We start from the raw sequence: 15,260 nt of genomic DNA on the forward strand, positions 1-15,260 counted from the left end.
TGTCCTCACAGCCAGCAGTGCACCCCCCCAACACTTGTGCAGCACCCAGCAGAGCTCACCCAGGCCAGGCCTCCCTCCCTGCTCCTCCAGGACACCTTCACCCCCCCAGCAAGGAGAACAAAAGCAGCTGTTTGGTGTGGGGTTTTCTTTTGGTGTGTGTGGGTTTTTTTTTCCCCCCCCCAGCTTTATTTCTCTCTTTCCCCTGGGCAAATGCAGGTCCAAAGCCTTAGTTTCAACAACTCACAGCTTTATAAAGTGTCACTGGATCCACAGGAGCTCAGCCCAGCACCTTGACCCACCCCAGGCCTGCCCAGCCCCGAGGCACCCTCAGCCCCCACGTTGCTTTGCCAACAGGGATCCTCCCAGGCCTTTGGGAAGGAGCCATTGGTGGTTGTGACTCTGGCTGCTGCCTGTCCTCCCTGCCCTCAAGTGGGGCTCCAAGCCTAACCTCAGTCTCAGCTCTGAGAACCAAAGACCACTTAGGTGATCAGACACAGCTTTGGCCAAGTTCTGCCCCTGCCTCCTCTCAGCCAGCCTGGAGCTGCAAGTTGGGCTCTCGGTGCTTGGCACAACCAAAACGCTCAGCCCAAGGCAGAGCAAACTCCTGGCAGCAGGAGAGAGCTGAGGAGAACTCAGGGTGGTAGGCAGCAAAGCCCTGGAAGCCCTGGAGATCCTCCTGGGAGGAGGAAGCAGATCTCAGGGTGGGAGGAAGGCACCACTGGTCCGTGGGATGAGCAGCAGCATCTCCCCCCTCCAGTGGGGGCTGCTGACCCCAGGGCCCAGCTGTCACCTGGGAGAGTGGGAGGTGGAAACCTGCAGCCTCCATTCCTCACTGGAGGTGGCAGCAAAACAGGACTGAAGGACCAAACGAGCAGGAGGGAGGTGCTGGTGCTAATGCTGCTGTGAGAGGCCAGGAGGACTTGGCCATCTCCATCTCCCCACCAACGGCATTCTGGCTTCACAAGGCTGAAGTGCCTTCCCCCAACCCTGCAGGTGGCCTGAGATTAAGGTTAATGCTACAGATGAAGCTCAGAAGCCCTGGCAGCAGGGGGCTGCTGCCTCCCACCCTTGCTACTCAGCACAGCACCGAGGGACAAACCTCCCCTGGGCCATCCAAGCCTGCTGCAGGCAGCCAGAGCCACCAGGTGCAGCCTCTGGGGAGGGAGCAGACCAGGCTCTGGCACTGCCTCGTCCCCAGGAGCCATGTGGCACCAGGAGCTATGTGTCACATCACCAGCAGCCTCTCCCTAGATGCAGGCACCTGGTTTGCCACCTCCTCCTCCTCCTCAGGAAGCCTGGGAAGGGTGTGAGGCACAGGGAGGCTGCTTGGTGCTCTGAAGGGCTGCTGGGGGGCTCCTGGGCTCCCTGTGGAGAGGCTTCTTTTCTGATCCTGCCTGCTCCAGAGCTTACAATTTGTAGTAGTTTAAGGCATCTGAAATAAAAGAAATGGAGGCAAGCTGCCCATGCCCCCCCCAGTCCTTCCTGGAGGAGGAGCTGTGCCTGCTGTGCCCTTGGCTTACCCACAGCTCCCCCGGGGGGGTGGCCCAGGCAGGACTCGGTGCCTCTTTGGGACAAGGTTTTAAGTGCTTCAGAACAAAAAGTGCTATAAAAAAACTACACCCACAGTGCTGACAGCTTCCAGGCCTTCTGCAGGAGTCCCACTCCCTGAGCCCCTCCCCACTGCAGCCCTGCCTGGTGCATCAGAACCAGCTGGGAGACCAAAGGGAAGCAGCAGCAGCGGCTCGAGGAGCTCCGGCCCTCGAAGAGCAGGACCAGAGCAGGACCCTGTGGCAGCTGCTTCCCAGCTGAGCCTCACCTGAGAGAGCTGCCAACATTCCTGCCCTCCTGTGTCCCCCAGAAGCAGCCTGGAGCTCCCATTTCAGTTGCTTGGGAGCTGGTCCTCTCTTCAGGCTGGGGGTGGGCAGCCCCTGCTCAGAGGTCACTGCAGGGCTCTGGCAGAGCCACTGCACAGCATCAAGGGACAGCCATGCCCAGGTGTGCAGGGACCTCCAGTCCTGAACGAGCACCCCCACAGCTCCCACCTGCCCCTGCTCTTCTTCTGGGGTGCAGCAGGGCTGCCCCCACCCCCCCCAGCTGAACCTGACCCCTGCAGTTTCAGCAGCCTCACACATGAGTACAAACCAGCTCAGGGCTGAGGGTGCTCTGGGCCCAGCTGCCCACCACAGCCCCTCAGCACACTGTGCTGCCAGGGGAGCAGCAGGAAGCCTGGGGCCAGGCCCTCGGTGGTGAAGACAGGCTGGGCTGACACTCCCCACACAGCTGGGCTCCTGGCCTGCAGCAGCCAGCTCCACACTCAGACCTTGTCCAAGCTGACAGAGCTGCTGCCCCTTGCCCCTCCGAGGGGAGCTGCCAGCACAGGGCAGTTCACCTCCCCACGTCCCAGGCCGGTGGCGCAGAGAGGATGGAGGAAGGCAAGCCCTCCACCCTGCCCCCCAGGGAACACCAACCCCTCTCTCCTGCCCCACCTGCCAGCCAATGTCAGCAGCAACAGCAGAGAGTGAGCAGCAGCCCCTGAGTCGGGAGGAGGGCTGCAGATGAGAGCTGCAGGCAGAGCTCTTTCTGGGAACAAAGTTCTCTTCTGACTGAAGGAGGAAGTGTCTGCGGGGAAGGGTGGGAGGTGAAACCAAGAACCCAGCCACTCACTGCTGCTGGGTTCCCCCCTGCAAAAGGCTTGAGGTAGAGATGATGCTACCCAAAGCCTCCAGAAACGTGAAGCTTCTCCTCCAGCTAGAAGGAAGTCAGCCAGCTCCCCTCAGCTCAGCACAGCCACCCACAGCCAGCAGCACCCTGAAGGTGCCCTGAACCTCCTCCCTCGGGCAAGCCCCCAGGCTTCACCTCAGCAGCAGCTCTCTCCCCATCCCCCTCTTCTCCTGGGAAGCACAATCAGATTCCTCTGAGAAGCAGGAATTTCCACCCACCAGTCTCAAGCTCAGCCTCACACTCACACCCAAACAAGTCATTCCCACTCTCCTGGGGAACAGCTGAGCTCAGGAGGTGTCTCGGAGCCGGATCAGGGCAGCCGACAGAAGTGAGGCCGGAGAGCGGCGAGCTGCTGACCACTATCCTACTGCAGCACAACACACCAGCAACTGCTCCTGGTGCTCCATGGCAGGGGTGCTTGGAAGCTTCTGCAATTCCTTCTTCTGCCAAGGTCAAACCCTCCAAGGCAGGGCTGGCTTCATGGCCTGTTCTCCAGCCGGCCGTGCTTGACTCGCCAGCTCCAGCTGACGCTGCAGTCGGGGGCCAGGGTGCACTGCAGCTCGATCCCGGAGTCTGGCACCTCCATGTCATAGTGGACTGGCTGCCCTTCTTTAGTGACCAGGCTGAAAGCAGGGACTGGGATCTGGGAAGCAGAACAAAGAGATCTGAGCAGCAGCTTCAAGTCTCTGTCACAACATCACAGCCCCCTGTCAAAGGCGGCCTGCAGCTCGGGCTTGCTCCAGGCACCCGCTCGGTGCAAGTGCTCCTGGGGCTCCAGGCTGCAGTGGGAGGAGGTGCAGCAGGAGAGGCAAGGAAAGGTTGATATCAACAGGCCCCAGAAAGGGCTGGAAGCCCTCTGCTGGGAGGCCAGGCTGAGAGAGTTGGCCTTGGGCAGCCTGCAGAGGAGAAGGCTCCAGGGAGAGCTTCTGGTGGCCTTGCAGTGCTTCCAGGGCCCAGCAGAGAGCTGGGGACAGAGCTTTGAGCAGGGCCTGATGGGACAGGCCAAGGGGGGAGGGTTGGAAAGGGCAAGAGGGAGCTTGGGAGTGGAGAGAAGGAGAAATGTTTGGCAGTGAGGGTGGGGAGAGCCTGGCCCAGGCTGCCCAGAGAGCTGGGAGCTGCCCCATGCCTGGCAGCAGTGCAGGGGAGGTTGGTTGGGGCTGTGAGCAGCCTGCCCTGGCTGTGGCTGTCCCTGCTGGCTGCAGGGGGTGGCCTGGATGGGCTCCAAAGGTCCCTTCCCACCCAACCCATTGTGTGATTCTATGAGAAGCTCCTGGAGAGAGGCTTGTGCTTGGCAGGAACATCCTAACCTCCTGCCCTGCTTCTGGCTGGAACAGAGCCTGCATCCCACAGCTCTCTCCTCTGCAAGCATCTCCCCCCCTGGCCTTGGGAGCATTCACCTTGCTGCTCAATTGCCCCACTCCAGCTTCTGCTCCCTGCTGGTGGTTCCTGAGGTGTTGTGCTGGGGCACTGTGAGCTCCTCTCAGGCTGCTGCTGTTTTGCTTTGTGCTGCCCAAGAAGCAAAGCTTGCCAAGGAGAAGCAAGCACTGCTCAAGTGGTTGCTGGAGCTCCCCAAGCTCTCTGCTTGGAGCTGATCAATCACCACATTTCCCACTCAGCTGAGTCACAGCCCCACAAACAGGCAGGAGCTTCTTTCAGGAGCTGCCAAGGAGCCCCACAGGAAGGTTCACTGGAGCCTGCCAACAGCTCCTCCAACTTAACAAGGGGGATGCATCACAGCCAGACCTGGCCTGCTCCCTTGGCTGGCACTGCTGCTCCTGGGGACAGCCAGGGAGTGACTCCCTGGGAAGGAGTTGGGAGGTCAGAGAACCACAGAATGGGTTGGGCTGGAAGGGACCTTAAAGCTCAGCCAGTTCCACCCTCCCTGCCATGGGAAGGGACAGCTTCCCCCAGGACAGCTTCCTCATCCAGCCTGGCCTTGGACACCTCCAGGGAAGGGCAGCCACAGCCTCCCTGGGCAGCCTGTGCCAGAGTCTCCCCAGCCTCACTCTCAACAATCTCTTCCTCATCTCCAGTCTCACTCTCTGCTCTCCCAGCTCAATGCCATTGTTCCTCCTCCTGGCACTCCCAGCCCTTGTCAGAAGTTCCTCCCCAGCTCTCCTGGAGCCTCCTCAGGTACTGCAAGGCTGCTCTGAGGTCTCTCAGGAGCCTTCTGTTCTCCAGGTTGAGGGGAAGGATTTGTAAGCTGCAGCACAGGGAACTGTGGTGCTGAGGGCCATGGTTTAGTGGTGAGCTGGCAGTGCTGAGTTAATGCTGGACTGGAGGATCTGAAAGGTCTTTTCCTGTCTAAATGATGCTGTGCCTGTGACTCCACCAGAAAGTGCAGAGCCATCTCTCTGGCTGGAGACCCCAGTGGTCCCTGGGACAACCAGACATGGTTTGTGATTCAGAAACCATCTTCTGCTATCACACTCCTGGCTGCACTGCAGGTATGGTGCCCAGGGGGCCAAGAAGGCCAAGGGCATCCTGGCCTGCAGCAGGAAGAGTGTGGCCAGCAGGAGCAGGGAAGTCCTTGTGCCCTGTGCTCAGCACTGCTGAGGCCACACCTTGAGTCCTGTGTCCAGTTCTGGGCTCCTCAGGTTAGGAAAGAGGTTGAGCTGCTGGAAGGTGTCCAGAGAAGGGCAAGAAAGCTGGGGAGGGGTCTGGAGCACAGCCCTGGGAGGAGAGGCTGAGGGAGCTGGGGTTGCTTAGCCTGCAGAAGAGGAGGCTCAGGGGAGACCTTCTTGCTCTCTGCAACTCCCTGCAGGGAGGTTGGAGCCAGGTGGGGGTTGGTCTCTTCTCCCAGGCAAGCAGCCCCACAACAAGAGGACACAGTCTCAAGCTGTGCCAGGGGAGGTTCAGGCTGGAGGTGAGGAGAAAGTTCTTCCCAGCAAGAGAGATTGGTCACTGGGATGTGCTGCCCAGGGAGGTGGTGGAGTCCCCATCCCTGGAGGTGTTCAGGAGGGGCCTGGATGTGGCACTTGGTGCCATGGGTTAGCTGTCAGGAGGTGTTGGGTGACAGCTTGGACTTGATGATCTTTGAGGTCTTTCCCAACCATATTGATTCTATGATTCTAAATCTCAGAATGGGTTTGGGTTGGAAGGGAGCTCAAGGCTCAGCCAGTTCCAGCTCCCTGCCATGGGCAGGGACACCTCCCCCCAGCCCAGCTTGCTCAAGGCCTCATCCAGCCTGGCCCTGAACACCTCCAGGGAGGAGACAGCCACAACCTCCCTGGGCAACCTGTGCCAGAGTCTCCCCAGCCTCACTGCCAAGAGGTTTATGTCAGGTTCAGGGCATCCACAACCATCTTGGGCAACCTGTTGCAGAGTCTCACCACCCTCATGCTGAAGAAATGTGTCCTCAGGGCCCCTGAATGGACCTCTGGGTCTCTGGTTTTGAGGCCCCTCAGGCAGAAAGCTGCACTTAGCTCCCAGCTTTGGTGTCTCACCTGGCTGCTGATCCCAGTGGCAATGTCTCCCACCTTTGTCCTGTGGAAATCCCTGATGTGTAAATTCTCTCCACTGAGCAACTGGATCTGGATTTTGACTCCTGAAACGTGCAAGGGGAGTTGTTAGCTGCAGCTGGGGGCAGCCTGCTGACTGCCCAGCCCAGCAGGGACAACCTGGCTGCAAGGCACAGCCAGCTGAAGGCCTTGGTGGTGCCATTAGGCAGTTTAATTTAGGCAGGTCCTCTGTTGGGCTTGGAGGCTTGCAGCAGACAAGAGTGAGTCACAGAGCTGAGCTGCATTTAGCAACGAAGCAGCTGGAGAGAGGGATTGGCTTGCAGAGTGTGCCCTCAAAGCTACCCTGCAGACAGCTCTGGTTAGAAAGCCTCAGTCCTCACCCATGGCTGAGCCAGACAGGAGCTGCTCTGCCTTTCACCAGGCTCCTCAGGCCTGAGCATCTTCCACCCACCTGTGCCTGGGACAGACTTCAACAAGGCCAAGGGCTGGGGGCTGCAGCTGGGTCACAACAGCCCCAGGGAGGCTCCAGGCTGGGGGCAGAGGGGATGGGAAGTGCCCAGCAGGAAAGGCCCTGGGGGTGCTGGGTGCCAGCAGCTGGAGCTGAGGCAGCAGTGCCCAGGGGGCCAAGAAGGCCTCCAGCAGCCTGGGCTGGAGCAGCAATGCTGTGGGCAGCAGGGGCAGGGCAGGGATTGTGCCCCTGGGCTGGGCACTGGGGAGGCTGCACCTCAAATCCTGGGGTCAGGTTTGGGCCTCTCACTGCAAGAAGGACTTTGAGAGGCTGAGCAGGGCCAGAGAAGGGCAACAGAGCTGGGGAAGGGTCTGGAGAGCAGGGCTGGGGAGGAGCAGCTGAGGGAGCTGGGGTTGGTGAGTGGAGAAGAGGAGGCTGAGGGAGACCTCCTTGCTCTCTGCAGCTCCCTGGGAGGAGGCTGCAGTGAGCTGGGGGTTGGGTTGCTCTCCCCTGGATCAGGTGATAGAAGGAGAGGAACTGGGCTGGGATGAGCCAGGGGAGGTGGGGGTTGGTTTCTATTCCCTTGTACCAAGTGTCAGGACAAGAGGAAATGGCCCCAGGCTGCACCAGGGGAGGTTGAGGTTGGGCATGAGGAACAATTTCAACCCAAAAGGGTTGTCCAGGCCTGGCCCAGGGCAGTGGTAGAGGCCCCAGGCCTGGAGAGGCTTTAGAGCTGTGGAGATGTGGTGCTGAGGGCTCAGGGGTGCCCTGGCTCAGGGGTGCCCTGGCTCAGGGGGGCCCTGGCTCAGGGGTGCAATGGCTCAGGGGTGCCCTGGCTCAGGGGTGCCCTGGCTCAGGGGTGCAATGGCTCAGGGGGGCCATGGCTCAGGGGGGCCCTGGCTCAGGGGTGCAATGGCTCAGGGGGGTCATGGCTCAGGGGTGCAATGGCTCAGGGGTGCCCTGGCTCAGGGGTGCAATGGCTCAGGGGGGCCATGGCTCAGGGGGGCCCTGGCTCAGGGGTGCAACGGCTCAGGGGGGTCATGGCTCAGGGGTGCAATGGCTCAGGGGTGCAATGGCTCAGGGGGGCCCTGGCTCAGGGGTGCAATGGCTCAGGGGTGCAATGGCTCAGGGGTGCCATGGGTCAAGGGTGCCCTGGCTCAGGGGTGCAATGGCTCAGCAGTGCCCTGGCTCAGGGGTGCCATGGCTCAGGGGTGCAATGGCTCAGGGGTGCAATGGCTCAGGGGGGCCCTGGCTCAGGGGTGCAATGGCTCAGGGGTGCAATGGCTCAGGGGTGCCATGGGTCAAGGGTGCCCTGGCTCAGGGGTGCAATGGCTCAGCAGTGCCCTGGCTCAGGGGTGCACTGGCTCAGGGGTGCCATGGGTCAAGGGTGCCCTGGATCAGCGGTGCCCTGGCTCAGCAGTGCCCTGGCTGAGAGGTGCCCTGGCTCAGCGGTGCAATGGCTCAGGGGTGCCCTGGCTCAGGGGTGCCATGGCTCAGGGGTGCCATGGCTCAGGGGTGCCCTGGATCAGCAGTGCCCTGGCTCAGGGGTGCCCTGGCTCAGGGGTGCCCTGGCTCAGCAGTGCCCTGGCTCGGGTGTGCCATGGCTCAGGGGTGCCCTGGCTCAGCAGTGCCCTGGCTCGGGTGTGCCATGGCTCAGGGGTGCCCTGGCTCAGCAGTGCCCTGGCTCAGGGGTGCAATGGCTCAGGGGTGCCCTGGCTCGGGTGTGCCATGGCTCAGGGGTGCCCTGGCTCAGGGGTGCAATGGCTCAGGGGTGCCCTGGCTCAGGGGTGCCCTGGCTCGGGTGTGCCATGGCTCAGGGGTGCCCTGGCTCAGGAATGCCCTGGCTCAGGGGTGCCCTGGCTCAGGGGTGCCCTGGCTCAGGAATGCCCTGGCTCAGGGGTGCCCTGGCTCAGCAGTGCCCTGGCTCAGGGCTGCCCTGGCAGTGCCAGTTGGACTCCATGATTGTGGGAGGTCTTTCCCACCCAAACAGCTGCCTGAGTCTCCACAACTCTCGTGCTTTTAGGGTCTGTGCTGAGAGAGCAGCTGAGGAGGACAAGGCTGCACACCCAGTGCCTGTGAGCAGGGAGCAGAGCCCCTGGGGGCAGGCAGCCAGGCCCAGGGGCTGGCACTCACCGTTGAAGTAGCTGGGGGTGTCGGCGTGCCGGCCGCGGCTCCGCAGGTTGTTCCAGCTGCAGCTCTGCCCCTCGGCCTGGCTGCTCCAGGAGTGGATCCCAGAGCTCAGCGTGTCCCTCAGGCTCTGGGAGGCCTTCATGGAGTTCTGCAGAAGTGAGCACAGAGTGCCAGTGAGGGACTGGCACAGGCTGCCCAGGGAGGTGGTGGAAGCCTCCTGCCTGGAGGTGTTTGCAGCCAGGCTGGAGGTGGCTGTGAGCAACCTGCTGTGGTGTGAGGTGTCCCTGCCCATGGCAGGGGGTTGGAGCTGGCTGAGCCTTGAGCTCACTGCCAGCCCTGACAGCTCTGTGAGTCTAAGTTTGCCAAAGCTCCTTAGGAAATGGAGTTGGTGGTTTCAGCACCAGACTTGGTGGAGTTAGAGAAGGGTTGGACTCAAATCACCTCAAAGCTCTTTGCCCACCCAAAATGGTTCTCTGGTTCCTTGAGCTTGCATGAGAGAAAAACATCCAAATGACCTCAGGGAGGCAAAAAAAGACCCCAGAGCTCCCCCCAGGGATGTCAGGCTGGGCCTTGTGTTGCCCAGCACTTACCTGCCCTCTGGGAACCAGGATGAAGAGCAATGAACAGTTTCACAGCACCACAGAATGGGTTGGGTTGGAAGGGATCTTAAAGCTTATTAAAGGGATCTTAAAGCCAGTTCCAACTCCCCTGCCATGGGCAGGGACACCTCCCACCAGCCCAGGCTGCTCCAGGCCTCATCCAGCCTGCCCTCAGGGAGGTGTGGAGACTTCCACCCCCTCCCAGGGCAGCCTGTGCCAGTGTCTGCCCACCCTCACTGGGAAAAGTTTCTCCCCCATCTCCAGTCTCAATCTCCTCTCCCCCAGCTCAAAGCCACTGCCCCTTGCTTGCAGCCATTCAGATCTCCTCAACAATCAGCAAGAAGAGCTGGGGGAGAACAGAGGGTTTGGTTGGAGTGGGAGGAGGATGAAGCCATCAGCTAAAACTCTGCTGCCAGGTGCACTTGGGCTTAGCATTCAGAGTAGCTTAGAGAGTGTAAGGCATTGCTAGGCATGGCTCAAAAGAAGAGTTCATGGAGAAGGAATCTGGGAAGGAACATCCAAGAGCAGGGGCTGTGTCCTGCCCCTTCTTCTGCTTGTTCTCTAGACATCCCCTCAGGGGCTGGTGCCAGGAAGGTGACCCTGGGCTGCCCAGCAGCTCAGCAGAGAGGCACAGAATGGTTTGTGTTGGAGGAGGCCTTAAAGGTCATCAAGTTCCAAAGGCCTTGCCATGGGCAGGGACATTGCTGGGGTTGTTCAGCCTGGAGAAGAGGAGGCTCAGGGGAGGCCTCATTGCTCTCCCTGCAGGGAGGTTGGAGCCAGGTGGGGGTTGGTTTCTTCTCCCAGGCAAGCAGCAGTAGAACAAGAGGACACAGTCTCAAGCTGTGCCAGGTGGAGGCTGAGGGGCCTGGAGCAGCTCTGTGAGCAGCAAAGGCTGAGAGCCCTGGGGCTGAGAGCCTGCAGAAGAGCAGCCCCAGAGGGCAGCTGAGCAAGAGCTGAAGGAGCTGTGAGCACCTGGAGAAGAGGAGGCTCAGGGGAGGCCTCATTGCTCTCTACAACTCCCTGCAGGGAGGTTGTGGCCAGGTGGGGGTTGGTCTCTTTTGCCAGGCACCCAGCACCAGAACAAGAGGACACAGTCTCAAGCTGTGCCAGGTGGAGGATGGAGGTGAGGAGAAAGTTCTTCCCACAAAGAGAGATCTGCCACTGGGATGTGCTGCCCAGGGAGGTGGTGGAGTCCCCATCCCTGGAGGTGGTCAGGAAAGGCTTGGCTGTGGCACTTGGAGCCATGGCTTAGCTGTCAGGAGGTGTTAGGGATTAGGTCATAGGTTGGACCTGATGAGCTCTGAGAGCTTTTCCAACCTGGTTGATTCTATGATCATTGCTTCTTCAGCTTCTTCCTCCTGCACAGAGAGGGTTCAGGCTGCTGAGATGCTCCAGAGTCACTCCCCTGGTGCTCACTGTGAGCATACAGCAGAGGAGAGCAACTAGAGGAAAGGGATCCATGCTGGGCAGCAAGCTAAAGAAAAACTCCAGGCTGAATACTTCAGTGGCCAAGAGCAAAGCTTTCTTCTGAGGGGTGACCTCACTGCTGGTGCTAAAGCTGTGCAGGGTGATGCCCAGAGGCTGGAGCCAGGCTCTGCTGGGGGATGCCCAGTGCCAGCCCAAGGGGCAGTGGTGGAAGCTGAGGCAGAGGAAGTGCCATGGGAACAGGAGGGAAAGGTTTTTCCCTGTGGGGGTGACAGAGCCCTGGAGCAGGCTGCCCAGGGGGGTTGTGGAATCTCCCTCTCTGGACATATCCAGGCCCCACCTGGCTGTGTTCCTGTGTGACCTGCTCTAGGTGACACTGCTCTGGCAGGGGGCAGGACTGGATGAGCTTTGGAGGTCCCCTCCAGCCCCTAACACTCTGTGATTCCCAAGGGCCTCTCCAGTAAAAAGGTGTCAAATAGAACAGGACAGAACAGGACAGAACAGGACAGGACAGGACAGAACACAACAGGACAGGACAGGACAGGACAGGACAGGACACAACAGGACAGGACAGGACAGGACAGGACAGGACAGAACACAACAGGACAGGACAGGACAGGACAGGACAGGACAGGACAGGACAGGACAGGACAGAACACGACAGGACAGGACAGGACAGGACAGGACAGGACAGGACAGGACACAACAGGACAGAACACAACAGGACAGGACAGGACAGGACAGGACAGGACACAACAGGACAGAACACAACAGGACAGAACAGGACAGGACAGGACAGGACAGGACAGGACAGGACACAACAGGACAGGACAGGACAGGACAGGACAGGACACAACAGGACAGAACACAACAGGACAGGACAGGACAGGACAGGACAGGACACAACAGGACAGGACAGGACAGGACAGGACAGGACACAACAGGACAGAACAGGACAGAACAGGACAGGACAGGACAGGACAGAACACAACAGGACAGGACAGGACAGGACAGGACAGGACACAACAGGACAGAACACAACAGGACAGGACAGGACAGGACAGGACAGGACACAACAGGACAGAACACAACAGGACAGGACAGGACAGGACACAACAGGACAGAACACAACAGGACAGGACAGGACAGGACAGGACAGGACAGGACACAACAGGACAGAACACAACAGGACAGGACAGGACAGGACAGGACAGGACACAACAGGACAGAACACAACAGGACAGGACAGGACAGGACAGGACAGGACAGGACACAACAGGACAGAACAGGACAGGACAGGACAGGACAGGACAGGACAGGACAGGACAGAACACAACAGGACAGGACAGGACAGGACAGGACAGGACACAACAGGACAGGACAGGACAGGACAGGACAGGACAGGACAGGACAGAACACAACAGGACAGGACAGGACAGAACACAACAGGACAGGACAGGACAGGACAGGACAGAACACAACAGGACAGGACAGGACAGGACACGACAGGACAGGACAGAACACAACAGGACAGGACAGGACAGGACAGGACACAACAGCACAGGACAGGACAGAACACAACAGGACAGGACAGGACACAACAGCACAGGACAGGACAGAACACAACAGGACAGGACAGGACAGGACAGAACAGGACAGGACAGGACAGGACAGAACACAACAGGACAGGACAGGACAGGACAGGACAGGACAGAACACAACAGGACAGGACAGGACAGGACAGAACAGGACAGGACAGGACAGGACAGAACACAACAGGACAGGACAGGACAGGACAGGACAGAACACAACAGGACAGGACACAACAGCACAGGACAGAACACAACAGGACAGGACAGGACAGGACACAACAGCACAGGACAGGACAGAACACAACAGGACAGTACAGGGCACAACAGGACAGGACAGGACAGGATAGAACACAACAGAATAAGAACACAACAGGACAGGACAGGACAGCACACAACAGGACAGGACAGGACAGGACAGAATACAACAGGACAGAGCAGAACAGAGCAGATCAGACCAGAATTAACCAAGTTGGAAAAGACCTCAGAGCTCATCCAGTCCAACCTCTCCCCCAACACCATCTGATCAACTCAACCATGGCACCAAGTGCCTCATCCAGGCTCTTCCTAAACACCTCCAGGGATGGGGACTCCACCATCTCCCTGGGCAGCACATCCCAGTGGCCAATCTCTCTTCCTATGAAGAAACAAAGCAGAGCAGCTTCAGGTGTCCATGGTGAGAGGCTGCAGTGCCCCAGGGGTGGCTGCCCTGCTCCAGGGTCCCCCAGCACTCACCCTCTCGCTGGCGTCCGACACGAAGGGGCTGTCGATGCTGAGGCAGGACAGCATCTGCTCCTGCTCCTCCAGGGAGTAGGGCTGGGACAGGCTGTTCAGAAAGAGCTCTGCAAGCAGAAGGAAAGAGAAGCAAACAGAAGGGCTTGAGTTGGAAGGGACCTCAAAGCTCACCCAGTCCCAACCTCCTGCCACGGGCAGGGACACCTCCCACCAGCACAGCTTGCTCAAGGCCTCAGCCAGCCTGGCCTGGAACACCTCCATCCACAGCCTCCCTGGGCAGCCTGTGCCAGAGTCTCCCCAGCCTCACTGGAAAGAGGTTTATGTCAGGTTCAGGGCATCCACAACCATTCTGGGCAACCTATTCCAGAGTCTCACCACCCTCATGCTGAAGAAATGTGTCCTCAGGGCCCCTGAATGGACCTCTGGGTCTCTGGGTGTAAGGCACTGGAGAAGAAATTGCTCCCCAGGCAGAAAGCTGCACTCAGCTCCCAGCTAAGTGTTGCAGCTTCTCCCCACCCTCATGGCAAAGAACTTCTGGCTCCAAGGGCCATGGCCACAGGTTTCCTCAGCACCTCCATCCATGGGGACTCCACCACCTCCCTGGGCAGCCTGTGCCAGGCCCTGACCACTCTTGCAGCAAAGACATTTTTCCTCCTCTCCAACCTCAGCCTCCCCTGGCACAACTCCAGGCCATTTCCTCTCCTTCTGTCACCTGATCCTAGGGAGCAGAGCCCAACCCCCACCTTCCTGCAGCCTCCTCTCAGGGAGCTGCAGAGAGCAAGGAGGTCTCCCTCAGCCTCCCCTTCTCCAGGCTCAACACCCCCAGCTCCCTCAGCTGCTCCTCCCCAGCCCTGCTCTCCAGACCCTTCCCCAGCTCTGTTGCCCTTCTCTGGCCCTGCTCAGCCTCTCAAAGTCCTTCTTGCAGTGAGAGGCCCAAACCTGACCCCAGGATTTGAGGTGCAGCCTCCCCAGTGCCCAGCCCAGGGGCACCATCCCTGCCCTGCCCCTGCTGCCCACAGCATTGCTGCTCCAGCCCAGGCTGCTGGAGGCCTTCTTGGCCCCCTGGGCACTGCTGCCTCAGCTCCAGCTGCTGGCACCCAGCACCCCCAGGGCCTTTTCTGCTGGGCACTTCCCATCCACTCTGCCCCCAGCCTGGAGCCTCTTGGGGCTGTTGTGACCCAGCTGCAGCCCCCAGCCCTTGGCCTTGTTGAACCTGCTGATCACTGCTCTTCCCCCTGCTGGTTTCCACACCCTAGACTGATGCTGGGGATCAAATCTGTAGCATTTCCAGTCCCCACAACACATAGTTGCAGACTGAGTTTAGCTCCAGCTGGCTTCTCCCATCCAGCAGCTTTAGGCCTTCAGTACAAGAATTCCAGCTGAGAATCAAAACCTTCAGCTTGGAGCTGGGGCTGCAGGCACTGCTCAGGCACAGGTCTGCAAGTGGCTGGGTTTGGAGAGCTTCCTGCTCCTCTCAGTTTGCTGCCACTGTTCAGAGGGTGGAAGGAAACCCTGACCACTGCCTTTGGGCCATGTTTCATTGCTTTGGTAATTTTAGCCCTTTGTGTAACGAGAGAGGAACTGTCAGCAAGATGACATCCCAGCTCAAGGCCCAGAAATAACTCTCAGGAGGCCAAAGGAAAGCAGCAGGAGCTGCAGGAGGCCCAAGGAAAGCAGCTGGAGCTGCAGCAGGCTCCAGGGGGGAAAGGCTGAAGCCCCCTCCCCAGCCCCTTGCTCACCTATTTCCAGCTGCTGAAGCTCTTGCTCTGAGATGGTTGTGGCTCTCTCCACATGGCTGCAGCTCTTCAGGGGGAGAGGAGTGGAGGAGAGAGGGGGAGGGTCCCAGGCCTCTGGTAACTCCTTACACATGTTCCAAGAGGTCCCCTCCACCTCCTCTGTTTGCTCCAGGGATGCTGGTGGTAGGACTGGGCTTGCACAGGACACTTTGTCTGGCAGTTTGGGGTCAGAAGCAGTCTCAGCAACTGGGCTGACTGTGGGGGACAGTGAGGTCTGTGGGTTGTTTCCTTTGTGCAGAGATAAGTGCCTGGGCTCTCTGTATTCACCTTTCCAGGGGCTGGTCACACCTCCCACTACAGCAACACAAAGCACACAAAACACCATCAAATGAAGAGAAACAAGAAGCAAACATTTC

The 15,260-nt window shown here is 59.5% G+C and overlaps 1 protein-coding gene across 1 annotated transcript in view; it reads right to left on the bottom strand.

The window, feature by feature from the left end:
- Positions 1-50: 50 nt before the first annotated feature.
- Positions 51-15,260, bottom strand: part of MAP3K14 (mitogen-activated protein kinase kinase kinase 14) — a 57,414-nt gene continuing 42,204 nt past the window's right edge. The window contains exons 10-14 of the mRNA XM_068167174.1: positions 14,848-15,198; positions 13,109-13,215; positions 8,764-8,908; positions 6,168-6,268; positions 51-3,364 (exon numbers count right to left, since the gene is read on the bottom strand). Coding sequence (XP_068023275.1) covers positions 3,200-3,364; positions 6,168-6,268; positions 8,764-8,908; positions 13,109-13,215; positions 14,848-15,198 — 869 coding nt within the window. The 3' untranslated portion in view covers positions 51-3,199. The remainder of the gene's footprint in view (positions 3,365-6,167; positions 6,269-8,763; positions 8,909-13,108; positions 13,216-14,847; positions 15,199-15,260) is intronic.

This window comes from Melanerpes formicivorus, unplaced genomic scaffold, assembly GCF_026170545.1.
Source record: "Melanerpes formicivorus ecotype bairdi unplaced genomic scaffold, bMelFor1.0.p_v2 SCAF_113, whole genome shotgun sequence".
NCBI lineage: Eukaryota > Metazoa > Chordata > Aves > Piciformes > Picidae > Melanerpes > Melanerpes formicivorus.